At 38.5% G+C, this 16,054-nt stretch overlaps 2 protein-coding genes across 2 annotated transcripts; one reads left to right on the top strand and one right to left on the bottom strand.

Moving 5' to 3' along the window:
* Positions 1 to 1,588: 1,588 nt before the first annotated feature.
* On the top strand, positions 1,589 to 3,134 carry LOC116198547 (peroxidase P7-like). Its single transcript, XM_031528719.1, has 3 exons — positions 1,589 to 1,879; positions 1,966 to 2,157; positions 2,265 to 3,134. Exons 1-3 carry the CDS (start codon positions 1,667 to 1,669, stop codon positions 2,817 to 2,819), a joined length of 960 nt encoding a protein of 319 aa, XP_031384579.1. The 5' UTR covers positions 1,589 to 1,666; the 3' UTR covers positions 2,820 to 3,134.
* Positions 3,135 to 4,228: 1,094 nt separating this feature from the next.
* On the bottom strand, positions 4,229 to 12,132 carry LOC116210516 (probable serine/threonine-protein kinase SIS8). Its single transcript, XM_031544404.1, has 14 exons — positions 11,390 to 12,132; positions 9,916 to 10,356; positions 9,621 to 9,724; positions 8,163 to 8,971; positions 7,895 to 8,086; positions 7,002 to 7,042; positions 6,561 to 6,629; positions 6,371 to 6,471; positions 6,184 to 6,262; positions 5,986 to 6,084; positions 5,829 to 5,897; positions 5,681 to 5,730; positions 5,382 to 5,558; positions 4,229 to 4,830 (listed from the first exon to the last, which is right to left on the bottom strand). Exons 1-14 carry the CDS (start codon positions 11,801 to 11,803, stop codon positions 4,722 to 4,724), a joined length of 2,754 nt encoding a protein of 917 aa, XP_031400264.1. The 5' UTR covers positions 11,804 to 12,132; the 3' UTR covers positions 4,229 to 4,721.
* Positions 12,133 to 16,054: the final 3,922 nt, after the last annotated feature.

Genomic DNA, 16,054 nt, shown 5'->3' with positions numbered 1-16,054 from the left:
AATTCTCTACATACTTTTCCCAACTACTTTTATCTTCATATCCTCAAATTAAACTAAATCAAATTAAATCAAATTTGATTTTGTTACCAAACGCATACGAACTCTCTTGTTATCCTATAACCCTTCCAACTGAGAATGTTGTGTTTGGTTTTAGAGTTAAGTAAAGTTGAGTTTTGATTTTAATTGGGTTGTAATGATTGTGTTGTTGAATTATGAGAAAAAGTGTGAAAAAGTGATGAATAGTTGAGAGAAAGTAATGATTGTATTGTTAAATTGTAGAAAAAGTAATGAATACTTGAGAAAAAGTAGTGATTGTGTTGTTGAATTGAAGATAAGTGGAGTTAAGTGCAATAAAGTTAAAATTAAAGTTAAAATTTATTTGTGAAACCAAACGGTCATATAATTGATAAAGTTAAAATTTGTTTGTAAAATTTATATGATCCCGTGCCGGTCATTATTGATAACTTGCACAAATCCGCGTAAATATTAATTGCAGGAACTCGAATAATGGTTGACCCCGAAATGAAAGACTTCCCAAAATGTTTGTGGAAATTACTCATTTAAATATATATGCTCCGAGGATTAATATCATATATGTCACTTATCCAAATGTAGCTTCGGGCCAATCAATTCCCTCGTGTCCTAAGGTTTTTTGGTGTACACCCTAACAACCGAAAGCTCGACGGAGTCCCACTAATCCAATTCGAGCCGGGGCGATCCATTAAGATGTGAAGCTCTCTCATAATAAATCTTCTCTATTAACAAGACTCGAATACGAAACCTTATTTAAGGAAAACGAGCATCAAACCACTTGAATACCCCAATATTTTGAAAACTCAATAGATACCACTAATTCAGTTCGAACCGGGTCGACCTACTAATAGGTAAAACTCTCATATCATAGGTTATTTCCATTAACAAGACTCAAATATGAAATCTTATTTAAGGAAAATAAGCGTCGAACCATTTGATCTAACTCAAGTTGGTCCTCATGTCCTAAGATTTTAGTTTAGTATTTACAATTGATTGATTGAGTAATTATATAATCTGCTTTTTTACTTGGGTAAACTTTGGGGCCAATTTTAAACTTCTTAGTCATACCAAAGTTTTGCAATGGAGTGTATTCCAAAATTATACGTGGGTGATGTCGCGCTCAAACTAACGAAACATTAATTTTTCTTAACAATTTGGGTAAGTTGAGAGCACAAATTTTCGAAAACGCATGTACATCAAATTAGACTAAGTAATTTTTTTTAACACATTATCTCATAAAGATATTATGTATTTACATCTGCTTATCTATGGTTAACTATGAATTATAAGTTACAATAGTACATAAAAGAAGTTTCATCGAAGATGAAGCAATAGATTAGTCCAATGACTCTAACTAACCTGTACGACTAATTCAAATTGTTTCTAAGGCAAGCATTTGCTTATAAAATTTTGTTGAGCTAATATGTTTATTGTAAGTTATCTAGACATGGTCTCCTTGGCCAAGTCCAATCAATTCCCGCGTATCATCACGCACGAAAACCCCAGCATTCAACTTTTTTGGCAATACTATAAATAGCTGATTGCCTTGATCTCAAACTCAAGAACCTCAAACTATCAGTCCATATCTAGCAACCTAATTAAATCGTTCCCAAATTTGTCCTAAGGCAAATCAATGGCATCTGGTGTTTTGAACGTCCTCCTCGCGTTTGTTTTCCTCATTTCTGCAACGACAGTCCTCTCCACTTCACTAAGATACGATTACTATGCAAACGGTTGCCCCGCAGCTTTGCCTACTATAAAACGTGTAGTCGAGGATGCTGTGCAGAAGGAGCGCCGAATGGGTGGCTCCATCCTCCGCTTACATTTTCACGACTGTTTCGTAAATGTATGAAGCTTTGAAAATCTTTCCATTTTTGGTATGTACTAGCGGTGTTGGAGGCGATGACTTCATATCTGATTTTAAATGTTCAGGGTTGTGATGCCTCCATTCTCCTCGATGAATCCACTCCCAGTAGCAAAAGAAATGCCGGACCTAATGTGAGATCTGTGAGAGGATTTGAAGTGATTGACCAGATTAAGAAGGAGGTGGACAAAGTTTGCGGCCGCTCCGTGGTCTCTTGTGCAGACATCTTGGCTGTTGCAGCTAGGGATTCGGTCGTCGCAGTAAGAACCGTGCTCCTTTTATATCTGTAGAAGGTGTACATTAAATGCATTCTTTATGTTGAGACTAATTAACAATGAACTTGCCAATACTCGTATGTGATGTGTAGCTTGGAGGGCCATGGTGGCAAGTGCCCCTCGGCAGAAGGGACTCGACAAGAGCGTACTTAGACATAGCCAACAACGACATTCCTCGGCCGAACATGGACCTCCCACAACTGATAAACTCCTTCAACAAGCAAGGGCTCAATGTTAAGGACCTCGTTGCTCTCTCCGGTGGCCATGCCCTAGGGTTTGCTCAGTGCTTTGTTTTCAGGAACAGGGTCTACAATGAATCCAACATCGACCCCAAGTTCGCAGATCAGCTTAAGAATATCTGCCCAAGAACTGCTGGGAATGGGGACACGAACCTAGCCGGGCTGGACTCCACCCCAGTCTGTTTTGACGTGTCATACTTTGCTAACTTGCTGAATCACAAGGGGCTTCTGCACTCCGATCAGGCATTGTTTGGCGGTGTCTCGACTGATCAACTAGTGAAAAACTACAAGTACAACCCGAAATTATTCTGGGCAGATTTTGCTAAGTCGATGGTCAAGATGGGAAATATAAAGCCACTGACCGGGAAGCAGGGTGAAATTCGCTCGATATGCAGTAAGCTTAATTAATTATATTGAGATGGCTGTCTATCGAATTGATTGAGATCAGCTGTTTCGCTTTTTGGGATAATGTTCAAGTTGTGGTATGTTATGTGCAAGTCTCAATGTCAGTCTTATAGCTCTTTTTTTTTTTTTGAGGTCCACTTATAGCCTCCTGTTGATGTGGCCAAAAAAATTATTTTTGTATGTTACCGGAAAAATAGACATTATTTGTATAAACCACGAGGAATTTTTTCGGTTAGTCAGTCTCAGTCATCCAAAAGTGTATACTTTACTTCAGTCAATCAGTAAAATTACGTATTTATTTTGATCTAGTCTGGCTTACATCCTTTGGCTTCCAATTGAAGTATATATATTTGAGCTTAGAGTCAGACCAGGTAAGCTGATAATTCGGACTACATATATTATGTATATTGCTAGATCCAATATATATACACATCAATATGTTGCATAATCTTTCTATGTATAATGCATAGCAATTGAGATAAAAAAGCATTTGCCAAAGAGTGGAATAGGGTCCAAAATTTAAAAGGAGACTTATAAATCTAATAAGAAAATTATATAAAATATATTAATGGCGCAAAAAATCTCACATCCAAGAATTCAATCCCGATACTTCTAATGTCAGGAGAGTACAATAAATCACTGTCGAGCAATGGTTTTTCTAAGTAGTACAGTGCGTTGGAAGCCTATTAATAGATAGAAATGCCAAATTTTTTTATGCCCAGCAATTAAGCTAGAGAACCACTGCAACAAAGTAATTCATTAGCAACTAATTAATCAATTTTAGTTGCTAAGAAGTCACTTTTAACAATTAAATAATGAAATAATCTTCGGATTGATCTTATGATACATGTAGTTAGAAAAATATGTACCATACATTTAAATTTTCAACCCTTCTAAAATTTGTTGAATTTTCACTTTTGAAATTTAAAAATTAAATCTCGTCCATTGAGAAATAAATATATCATACATATAATAATACATTGAAAACAAATGTATCATAGAATTGTCTATTTTAACCCTGTGCGTATTTACAGTAAACGTTCTTCCGAGTCATGGGAAAAGAAGATTAACAAGGTTTACAACCGATTAAAAAACATGCCAAAAAATCTAAGGTACTCAAACTTGGGTCTTCATTAATGAACTCGCATTCGAACAAACATAATGGGACGTGAAGGAAAACAATCTAAGCATATGTACGTTTTGAAGTTAGTCGGGTATGACTAAATCTCTGGAGCATGGTCGACGAAATTGTGATGGGGCTTGTTTGAAGCACGCATTAAACACGGATCTCGCGTGCTTACCGAGCGACTTTCAGGGCAGCTGCCGTGCAGTTGGCTCTCCTATCTCCGCGAAGCAACACAAAGGATTAAAAAACAAAGAGATCCGACTTTGGCGTGATTATGAAGAAAGAATTAGGCAATATCAACAAATTTCTTTTCCCTTTTTTCAATTGCACAGGAACAGGAAAGCATGCGGACGTCGAATGTTTACACTTGCCCAATTCGATGCCGCATGAATAATAATAATACATCTTAAAGTTAAAAATCAGTCTTTTTTTTTTTTTTCCTTTCTTCTCTCTCTCTCTCTCTATTTTTGTGTGTTCCTTTTTCTGCAGTTTCTTACAAGTAAACGACTGAACTCCCAATCCCTCAGAGCCCTTGGAGGAAGTCTCTGCCCATCCCTTGTTCTGAGTTCAAATTCCTTTTCGGTGCCGAGCCCCCAATTTGAATGAGCTCCAACACTCAACTCCGATCGAAGAATTAACTCGACTTTCGAGTTGTGGATCCTTCTTGGAGGGGGGAAAAAAAAAAGGAGGTAGAAGAAACGGTTGCAGCCTCCAGCTCTTTGAGCGGGGACCCTGGTGTCCAACTATTATTACAGGGTATACAGCGCCTCAATCAATTTTTACGAGGCTTTAGCTTCCGATCCAGGGTTAATGGGGTCCACAACCAGATGTTGAAGACGCCTTAGACGGTACATGAGCTGGGTGAAGGAAGGCCTTAGGTGTGGATCCCTGCAAAAGTTCAATCTCGTTGACTATTAGACGTTTCAGACAGTAAAATGCTCACCCGAAAACAACGCGAAATCAATCAAAACAAATAAAAGCATGAAAGCATGCCATGTCCTTTCATGTCTCAAGTCTATTTGCTAATTCAAGCAAGTTCCTTTCAGAAAGCTTACTCGTCTCCTGTTTTCATGGTCAATTTTGTGCAACCACACAATAACTCAATTATAAACACTATTCAGCTTTTACTCGTGGGGGAAGGCATAGAATGGAATTGCCAAATAAGATGGGCTGACTTTTACATGGTCATTATTCCTTTCCCGAATGCTTCAGTTCCTCTGAACCAAAACACAGCTGAAGGGTCTCTTGTGGTGATAGCATCACCGGTAATTCAACATTACTTTGTTTGGTAGGTTAGAGTAGTGAAAACGAATAGCCGGACCTAACCTGGTGACTTAGGACAATCTTCCTACTCTCATTGGTCAAATAGTACTTCGTTCATCATTTGTGAAAATATCTAAAAGCCGCTGGTTAAAAACTTGGAATTACTGACGACTTACGTTTCCCAGCATTCATGTATTATTTGTGCTACTGTCGGATCAACCTCTTCGGGGATCTCGAGGCGCCTATTTTGGAATCCAACAGCTCCAACCACCTGCATTGGGTTCAATCCTTTCCATGGGATACACATGGTAGCCAACTCCCATAATATCACACCAAAGCTATAAACATCACACCTGCAAGATACGTGTCGTATAGCAATTCAATTAAGCATAAACCCACGACTCACAAGAGAGAATAAAAGAAGAAATCATACAAAAGCTGAAAACAGATTTAAGGAATGTTAAGAATAACTCACTTTTCATTGGCTGGTTCATTCCTTAGAACTTCCGGTGCCATCCACTCAGGCTATTTGGTGACAAACACCAAAAACTTACTCAGTGAGGGGCTACTATGTGAAGTAAATTAGTGGATTGCAGTAACATTATTGGACTTTGACTACTTACTGTTCCAGCAGTGGACTTCGAAGACAGGAAAGTATGGTGCTTCATGCGCGATAGCCCAAAATCACATACCTGGAGAACAAGAGTACAGTATCACACATCCATTAAACATAAAGGGCAGGTATAATGGGTTTGTTGTTTTTCTTGTAAAATTTCAAACCTTAACCACCCAATTTTTATCCACGAGAAGATTGGGAGACTTCAGATCTCGATGCACAATCGTGGGATGGCTAGTGTGCAAGTAGTTCATCCCCTTAGCCTGTGAAAATGAAGATTTTATACACCAATGCATATTGAAAATCTACTGTTTGATCCACAGAGAGAGAGAGACAGAGACAGAGACAGAGACAGCTCATACCACATCAAAAGCCATCCTCATTCGCCTCTTTTTGTCTAGCTGGGGATTGGGACGGTGTAATAATCTGTATAAACTCCCCCTACATAAACATGACACAGAGTATTACCTCAACCTTGTTGAAACACATTATATTATAACATCATAAACATACATCAGAGGACATGATTCAACAAGCAAATATAGAAACCTCGGGAGAAACTCTGTCAATATGGAGAAATGAGGGGGACGTGTGACTGCTCCCATGAAGAGCACAACATTAGGGTGTCTTAACCTTAACATTATCTCAACCTGCAAATTCAAACCAGACAACATATTTGTAAAATCGTATCTTGTGAGGACAGCAAATATTGCTTTAAGATATGATTTGCGCTGCTCACTTCACATTTAAACTGGACCAGGGCCTCTCCTGAAACATCTTGGTCGAGGAACTTCTTCACAGCAACTTCCTGTGCCATAAATCATTGCAAGTAACATTGAAGGTTAGGACATAGACACTAATTTCTTGCCATTCACTCTGTAATAGCACCGAAACTCTAATAGGAACTTCAATCTACCAACCAACATCAACTAACCATCATCTTCAAACAAAAAGAATCAATAGCTAAAAAAATAAGCAGCTGAAAGAGCAGAAAAGCCCCAAAAAACCTATATTACATATATATAGTTCAATTGTTTTAGTACCAGCATAGATATGGCATGACGTGTGCATCCTTAATCGGCCTTAAGAAAGTGCCCACATATGAAGACGAAACTCTAACAGTTGATGATTAAATGAATCAAAACTCTATTAACAAGTGAACAAGAAACCGGTAACTTACAGTTCCATTCCAGTCTGCTCGATAAACCTCACCATATGAACCTGAACATGTGGTAAGAACAGAATGCAACGTCGGTCAAATACCAGAAGACTGACTCGTAATTATTACAACCAAATTAAATTAATCAAATACTTGGAGGAAAAGATATACATGTATTGTCTGTCGATTTACAAACGATTTACAAAAGCAACCAACAAGACACAAGCATTTGAACTAGAGAAACATAAGTTTGTTCGTTCTTTCTTAGAGAAGGTTTTGGCATTTAAGGAGCTTTCCTTGCATAGCTCTAATTTGAGAGGAGGTAACTACACTTTAATCCGTCAGAACAGTTGTCACAGGTTGTTTAATTAAATAAGACAAGGTGCAAGAGAGTTAAAAATTTCAACCTTGCAAGAACTATTGGAGATACTGGTTACAACAGAATACTGAAACATCATGTGAAAATGTATTTCCCATTACAACAGGTTGTTCAGAAGGGCCACCTCTTCTTCCATCATCATCATCAGACATTTAAGCCTCTTCCAAGATGCTTGGTTCACATAATCTATATCACCACATTAATGTCTCTCAGCAACTAATTGACCAGTATTTGGTCTCTTTTACGTACTTCTCACATAAAATACGAAAGACTCCAGTATGACATCTATATATTAAAGCTAAACAAGAACTTCAATGGGGGACTCTCCTTGACTTGACATGCAGTTCCCCTAGGACCAATGAGGGCCACCTTTCCCTTTTATTTTTCACCTCTTTTCCAACAACTTATTCCCTGAACTTTTTCAAAAAGTATTTAACATGGAAATAAAGGCCATGAAGTGGCCTAGTTTATAATATCACATTAATCTTCATCCCACTGAAATAACTGATACAAACAGTACAGATATGACTCTTACCAATACCAATACGTTCACCTATCTGCAGATCCTCCCATTTTATATCCCATTCTGCAGCATCACCAAGGACTGGGTTTAATTTCTCATTCTCGCCACTGCAAGATACTTGCGTGCTATTATCCGCTCTTTCTTGAAGACAGTGGTCATTGCCACTCATTGTGGCATTACCTACTTGCCTTTGGTACGGATCAACTGCAACAACCAAGGCAGATCAGTAATATTATCTATACACCTAATCGAAGCCGCTGAAAGTGGACTCTATATATACCTGAGCTCAGAGCATCAGTCTGAATCCGTTCTTTGGATCCACGCTTAACAAGCACAAACCCCTCACTATTAGCTTCAGAAGAGAGAGTATAACAAGGACCCGAAGCATTTGTGTCCAACTTGGCGAGTTTTCCCAAAAAGTCAATTGCACAACTTTCAGAATCGCGACAATATCTTGCATCATGTATTGACTGGATGCCATTATAATACAAGTTCTGCTCATGGCTCATGGAGAACTTATCTGGATTACTTTGAGCTGGATAATCTCCAAAATTTCTGGCCAAAAAGTTCTTAGGAACCTTGCATTCACTTAAATCTGATCCATCTGTATCTGAAAATAAATCAGGTGGAGGCGAGGCTCCACTCTCCAGCAAAACAGCATGAAGCTTCTGCGCAAATTCAGGATTTCTAGCTGCACTGATGACATACTTCGAAACATTTTTCACCTTCATCTTTTGTGCAGGTGTTGCTTTCCCAGAAATGCTTGATTCACTTTCATGTGATATACGAAGTGAAGGAAGAAGCTTCCCAAACTCATGTTCAAACCTCTCAGTCTGATTTTTCTCAGCACAACTCATTTCATCTCGTTTCGGACCAATAGCAGGTAGTCCACTTGGCTTTGAGCCAACAATTCGAGGGAAAATGCCAAGATCAGTTTCCCCTAGCAGAGTCTGACTTCCTCCATCAAGCACCACAGATGAAATCTCGGCAGAGCTCCTTATAGCGAGTTCCGGATTTGGAACATAAATGCTGGGCACCTCAGCAGGTATAAGCGTGCCAGGAGCACCCATCAGGTCAATGATGTACTCACTGCAGCATTCAAAATATCAAAGATATCGTCATGGATTGCTTGACAAGAACCTTCAAATCATACTGCTGCTCTTCAATAGAGTGCAAAATGCATAGCGCAAATGGATAATAAATGATATAACAAATATAACTTTTTAAAACTTTCAAAAACAACTAACAAAGAATTGCTTCTAACAGCATACATATCGCATCAAATAATTTTGTTTCCACTTCCTGAACCTTTTCATTGAATAGACATTAAAATTTCTTTTAAAAGAATGCCCAATTCCTGGACCTTGTTCTCCACAAATGCATTGATACATACGTTTCAACATAAATGCTGGCAGGGAATAGTTTCTTTGCATTGTTTGGCTAGAAGTATTATGCAAACTCCAGATCCACTAAGCAATGAAGGCGTATGTCAAACAGCATGAAGTACCTTCCATACATACACGAGCATACAGAGAAACTAGTACAGCAATGTATCGCTTTTATTGAAGAAAATTTGACTGAAAAATCATGACCATGCAATCAGATATTTAAGATAATAAGGTCCAGTATACTTGAGAGTCAAAGTTATTTACCAGACCAATTTAGACTGAGATAACTATAGGTGCCAGTTTGGTACAGTGACAAAAAATAATAAAAAGTCTTAGTTAAAGGTTGTCACCTTCCATTTTCAATTCTGATCAAGTCAACAGCTCCCTCATCAGTGCCAGTATAGTAGCTCCCTTTCACCAGCTTACAGGGAAGATCAATCCTATCAGCTAGAACCTAGCATACAAGCAGGAAAAACCTGCATGAGCTACGCCATGTGCAGAAAGCCTAACAAAGTTTTTTCAACTTGAAGTCGAGACCATTTTTATCAACAAATGGTTGTCGTCAGGAGAAAGCAAAAGTACTATCTAGTTAACAGAAATAAGCAATTGGTTATTGCAAGCAACAGCTTGGAGGAGAGAGCGAACCTTAAAAAGCAATGCCCTGTGACGTGAAAGCCCAATATCAAGTTGTCCAAGAGGAAGTACAATGCTATTTAGTGAATTTCGGAGCTCATAACTTCTCAAGGTCCACCTTTTGACCATTTCATCAGCATCAAAAACTGGTCCACCCATCCTATTTACAACCATATCAGCAACTTTCTGAACCAAGCCACTAACAATAGGACCATACTCTGAAGCCCGGCTCTCCACAGACAATGCCATTGCCATCGTCTCAAGCTGTTGAAGCTCGGGATCAACTACGCGGTTTACTAATATCACTTCATAATCAATATTAGCTGAAATGGATACTGCTTGAAGATCCACCAATGAAGGCATCTTTCCTTGCCCTACCGTACTTGATTGAATACCATGCACATCATAAAATCCATCCATCACTTTTTCATCATAATTTACAACATTGTAGCTCTGCATGCAATAAAGCAATTTTTTTTCAGAAACAGAAACCTTATATAAGGAACAAAATAGTCTGCAGTTTACGAGATATGAAACCATATATCTAAAAATCTATTTTAACTGATTTGATAAAATTCTAGCATCTAGCTTACATCTAGGGCCAGATGGGCTTCTTCCAGAATTGAGACACAAATTACTAGTTGATGTAACAAAAAAGCAGAAAAGATGCCAATCTCCAACAAAGCTGGAAGCACAAAGCACCATTGAGTTAGATGAAGAACTTCCTCATTTAACTAGCTAACACAATGTGTAATTGTTAACTTTAAGAGAGCAATTTTCATCGAGTTACAGCAGGAAGAAACAACTTTCCACACATATTGCAGCCCCCAGAACTATAGATGAAACAATTGTATAATAGTGACTGCTGGCAGCTACAATTTACTTGAATTGATTTATCAGTCCACTTCCATCTAAACATAAAACAAAAACTACACAAGTGTCTTATTTTGCTCAAATTTTTTTTTTTAATACAAGACGAGAGATTGGTATGCTCATATATGTTATCATTTAATTGATTCTTCGGCAGATTTTGTATACCTAGACCAGCAGAACTTGGAATTTCATCAATGCAGTTCTTCATTTTCATCTTTTCACAAAGGAGGACTAAAGAGAAAAGATTAAGGTGAAATAGCAGCCCTTAACCTATTACTTCAAATTCATCTGAAATTCCCCAAAAAGAAATTCCATTATTACCAAGGCGAGTCATAGGAACGTGGGGAGACATCCCTCAACTACGGAAGTCCTGTAGACACCGGAATCAAGGGGCACTAATCGGACAGTTGACCAGAAAACAGCCCATCACAAGGCATACGTATATGGAGGCTTTGAGTGTTCATATCAACTATGTATTTTTCCAGATTATCAGTTCAAAGAGATCTAGCAATTCTAAATCCAACATGATTCAACCCTAATTTAAGTAACTTATGGTCGGCTACCAAATTCAGCACCAGTAAATTCCGCAACAACTAGTGATCGACTGACGTACCCAATACCGGAGGGACAGAAGCTCAACGAGGGCACCGGAATCGCAGCCGCCGCCCTCGGCCGCAGGGCACCCAAGGCTAATCCGCTTGGCAGCGTTGATCTGAGCGGACTCGTCAGGGTCCTCACGGGGGTCCACGTGATCCGCGGAGGAAGCGCTGATCGCCAGGGCCAACTGCACCTGGAACTCCTCCTCGAAGAAGCTGAATTCGTCGGAGCGCGAATCAGGCGGCGTCGGCGAAGAGCTCCGGACCGGCTGGACAGGGATCGGGCCAGGGGACAGGCTAGGGCTGGGGACTGGAACGGGGCGGAGGCTGTCGCCTATGTCGAGGCGATGGGGCTCGCTGAGGGCGGCCGCTCCTCCGCCGCCGCCGCTGCCGATGTGGAGCTTCCTCAGGAGGTGCTTCATCTTCGACATGGATCATCAATTCCGATCTGTGTCAAGGGACTGTACGGACGACTCTCCCCCTTCTCTCTCTCTCTCTCTCTCTCTCTCTACATGTTCAGCAAACCTGCCGACGGGACTGAACTGTGGCTGTGTTCCTCTTGTTCTGCGTTCTTCTTCTACAGAAACGGGGAGGGGGGCTTAACGTACGCACCAGTGGAGAGGGAGGAGATTCGGTTAACGTGTGCACCCTTCTTCTTCAAGTTATCGATCAGCAAGTCGCAACTTAGAGAGAGAGAGAGAGAGAGAGAGAGAGAGGGCATATAGAGGGGGAGAGAGTTAAAGGAATTAACCGCTCAACCATTCCCTCCAGTTGAGTGAATGGCCAATGGTTATGAAAGGAAGAAGAAATGGCAAAAATCGAAAAATTAAAAATAAGACGAGGATTTTATTTTATTTTATTTGGTTTTTCACTGTTGCACTTATAATTTTATAGAGTACAGTAAATTTTCAGTACACGGCTTAGTATGACAGCTTGGGTAAGAGAGACTTGTTTGATGGGTTCATTTGTTTAGTGGTAATTTTTGGATCATGTTTTAGTTGAAGTATAGAAAAATATAAAATGAGAAGAAGAAGAATGCTTGTAAGGTATGGTGGTGAATCAAACAACGCAAGGACTCAATCCACTGACCACTGAGCGAAAACTAGCTTCACTCAATAATTTGTGGACGCTTTGTGATCTCATTGAACTTTTCTTTTTGCCAAAATAAGTAAGGTCTTTGACGATGAGACAAACTTGTTTGGTTCTATGGGAATATATTTCCGCATGTCTATGTATGTTTTTGTTTATAGATGTGAGAGCGCATATAGTCTTATGAAGTGTCCTCTGTGTTAGCTAGCTCGCAAGGCATAACTCTGGTAATAAAAAGATAAATGTTCTTAATAAATACTAGTATCAATATTTCAAAGATAAATATGTTTCTAATAATATTATTATTATACTTTTAAAAATAACATGTTCTAAACCTTTTCCAAATTTCAGTTGTGACTTATAAAAAAAAAAGATATCATTTCAATTCTCAATCTATGCAGTGGTTATTATTTTGTTTATCAAATTAACATAGTAGTAGAAAGAATACGATGCTACGTTTGTTTGAATTTCAACTGCTTTAGCTTTAACCATATTAATCGTCCCACATTATTGATTAATAGTGAATAAAACTTGATTTACCAATGATTCATTATGACTTATTTACATATATATATATATATATAATTTTTTAGTGTAAAAATTGGAAAAATAAAAGGGATTTTTACCCCATATATCTCATGGTTTCATATTTCTTTTAAATATATCATATACTTTAAAAATGATCTGAAATATCTCATGGTTTACATTTTTTTTTCAAATCTACTCCATGATTTTAACTTTTCATCAAATATATCATATGATTTTAATTTTTTTTCTCAAATCTATCACATGATTTTAATTTTTTTCTAAAATCTATCTCGGGCAAAAGGACCACAGCGGCAAGACTGTTAAATATTGATGGAGATATAACGACGCGATAGGTTTGGAAAAAAAAATATAAACCACGCGATATTTTAGATCATTTTAAAAGCAAATGATATATTTGAAAGAAATATGAAACCATGAGATATAATAATTTGCCAAAAAAAATAGAGAGAGAAAGAATGATTGAAGAGCATGGATTGACCACCCCACCAATAATGGCCATCGATGACCTCAACCATTGGGAGGTGGCCGGAGGCAGGTGCCCCGTACTCACCCCCATCCCCTCTCTCACTCTCTTTTTCTCTCTTACACACTCTTTGTTTATTTTCTCATTAGCAAACAGGGACACATCCTTGCCAAAGATGAAGCTAAAACTAACATATATATATGAAACTATATGTGTAATAACGACAAAAAAATGAAACTCATTGAAACAAAAACTAAATAATTACAAATGTTCCCGACAAGGTCTTATATCCTGAAAACTGTTCAAGATTATTTCATTGTCAATGTAACCAAAAAAATATTTTTCTCAATATAAGTAACCAAACAATCATTCATCCAAGAGTCTATCATCTTTTTAAGGAAGTGGTTCCTCACGGTCTACATCGTAGAAAAATTTCTCTCCACTGATGTAGTAGCAACAGATATTACTCATGTCAACTTCAGAAGTAAGTAGACTTGTGACGTCATGGCTGGCCCGTCACTTAAAAGTGCTAGATGCTAATGAGGTCATTGGGCCTTACATATAAATCACCGATTTTCCCATTGCACAACCAATATGGGATTCACAGGGCGTGACAAACTCCCCCCTTTTAGCCCTAGCATCCTCGCTAGACTCTCAGGCTGAGGTCCAATACATACCTCCCACGGATTTGGGCTTGTGGTTAACCCCAGAACACCTACCCGCAATCCCGCATGATCGTGGGCCAGGGTCGGCTTTGATACCATATGTAACGTCCTCGCTGAGCCCATCACTCAAAAGTTCTAGCTGCAAATGAGGTTTATTGGACTTTACATATAAATCTCAAATCTTCCCCTTACACAACCGATGTGAGATTCATGAGGCACGACAAGACTAGTAGATACATAATAGGCCTTCTTGTAGCAACTAACTTCTAAGAAAGATTTCCGATATTTTTCAGATTTTTAAACTCTTCATGTGTCCCCATATCAAGAATGTGAGTCTTGAGTTGATTGTCAAGAAACTTAATATTAACCTCAGAGAACTCCAAAGGATAAAAGTGAGCAAGCTATATTATTTTGGACTTATTAAAAGCGGCAAAACAATCATTTGGACTTAAGCAAGCCGCACATAGAAGAAAATTTGTGTTCACCTCATTGAAGTAATTGTTGAGTTCTTGAATTTGCCAAACGATAACACTGTTGAAAAGACCAAACCATGAATAACTCAAGTTTATTAAGGCTTCGCCTTTCCGCCACGATCGTCCCGAAGCCACATATATATCATTCATATTTATGATATCAATGTCATTTTTCTTGGAGAATATAGATACTTCACTTATCAAAGATTCACGTCCTCCATCCCAAATATCTTGCAAACGTTGTTTTGGCACTTTAACCAAAGCCATAGCATTCACAATATCTTGATCTTTCCCCAAATAGTCTTCGTCAAATGCAAAATGAAAACAAATTCAAAAGTTGACATAACACTCAATAAGAAAAATGTTTTACTTCTTTGTTCTAGAGTAGAGCCATCTTTCTCAATAATTCGGAGAACTTCAATGCCCGATGAGAACATAGCAATCAAATTGATCAATGACCTATAATGAGATCCTCAACGTATTGCACCTCATCTTGAAAGCCTCTCTCTTGATTTAAACCTTTACCCATTGAGAGTTCGCTAGTGTCAAATGCTTCCAAAACCTTACTGAGCTACTTCTCTCAAGGAAGATTTTTACGCTTCCATAAAGCTCCGATAAGAGTAGTTATTGTTGGGAATTGGTGTATGCCCTACAGGCAATCCGTCATCAATTCTGTAATATGACATATATATTGTTGGGAATTGGTGTATGCCCTACAGGCAATCTGTCATCAATCCTGTAATATGACATATATTTCATTATAATACGAGGCATTTATGTTATTGTGTGGGTTGCGCTACATATAAATTTTACACAATAACGTCCTTGGAATAGTAGGTTCAACAGGCATCAAGTGTGACTTGATTGTGAGATTCTATAATGATTGAACACTATTCCTAAATGTCCCTAGTCAAAGTATTATTGTTAATTAGGACAACGATAATGCAGTTAGACTAGTGTGGGTGTAGATTGATGACCAAGTCTCACAGGTCATGGATGTGGAGACATCGAGTCACTCCGCAGGTATACATTAGGAGTAATGTGTACTGGACTAACCCGTCATGAGACTGTTATATGGGTTGTTACGTGACTGTTATTTACAGATCTCATAATGACTATGGTGCAGTGGTCCTTTGACTTGAGGTCATCATAGTTCCTACATGTAATGTTTTATGCCTTGAAATTGTCAAACGCCACCGTAACAGGCTGGTTATAAAGACAACTATTGGGTATACCACAAAGCATGGAGAAGAATGTGAGTGATCAAGATAGGATTTGTCCCTCCTACGTAATGGGAGTGATATCTCACGGCCGCTTGGTGGGCATAGTCTATAAGTGTATGCATACCCAAATGAGTCGATATAGGGATATCGAGTTCTTTTGTTCTGATAGACTTACCCGATAAACCAAGAAAGGGAGATTGGGCTATATAAGGATGACAAC

Source organism: Punica granatum, chromosome 1 (assembly GCF_007655135.1).
Source record: "Punica granatum isolate Tunisia-2019 chromosome 1, ASM765513v2, whole genome shotgun sequence".
Lineage (NCBI taxonomy): Eukaryota > Viridiplantae > Streptophyta > Magnoliopsida > Myrtales > Lythraceae > Punica > Punica granatum.
The sequence above is the reverse complement of the archived record's forward strand: the minus strand, read 5'-3'. Positions and strand labels throughout refer to the sequence as shown.

Bases quoted from the DNA above. Each gene is read 5' to 3' on its own strand.
- LOC116198547 (XM_031528719.1), top strand. From the start codon at position 1,667: ATGGCATCTGGTGTTTTGAACGTCCTCCTCGCGTTTGTTTTCCTCATT. The intron at 1,880-1,965 runs GTATGAAGCTTT...TTAAATGTTCAG, and splicing joins TTCACGACTGTTTCGTAAAT to GGTTGTGATGCCTCCATTCT. The intron at 2,158-2,264 runs GTAAGAACCGTG...TGTGATGTGTAG, and splicing joins CTAGGGATTCGGTCGTCGCA to CTTGGAGGGCCATGGTGGCA.
- LOC116210516 (XM_031544404.1), bottom strand. From the start codon at position 11,803: ATGTCGAAGATGAAGCACCTCCTGAGGAAGCTCCACATCGGCAGCGGC. The intron at 7,043-7,894 runs GTAAGAGTCATA...CCACATGTTCAG, and splicing joins AGGTGAACGTATTGGTATTG to GTTCATATGGTGAGGTTTAT. The intron at 6,263-6,370 runs GTTTCTATATTT...ATGTTTATGTAG, and splicing joins TTGACAGAGTTTCTCCCGAG to GGGGAGTTTATACAGATTAT.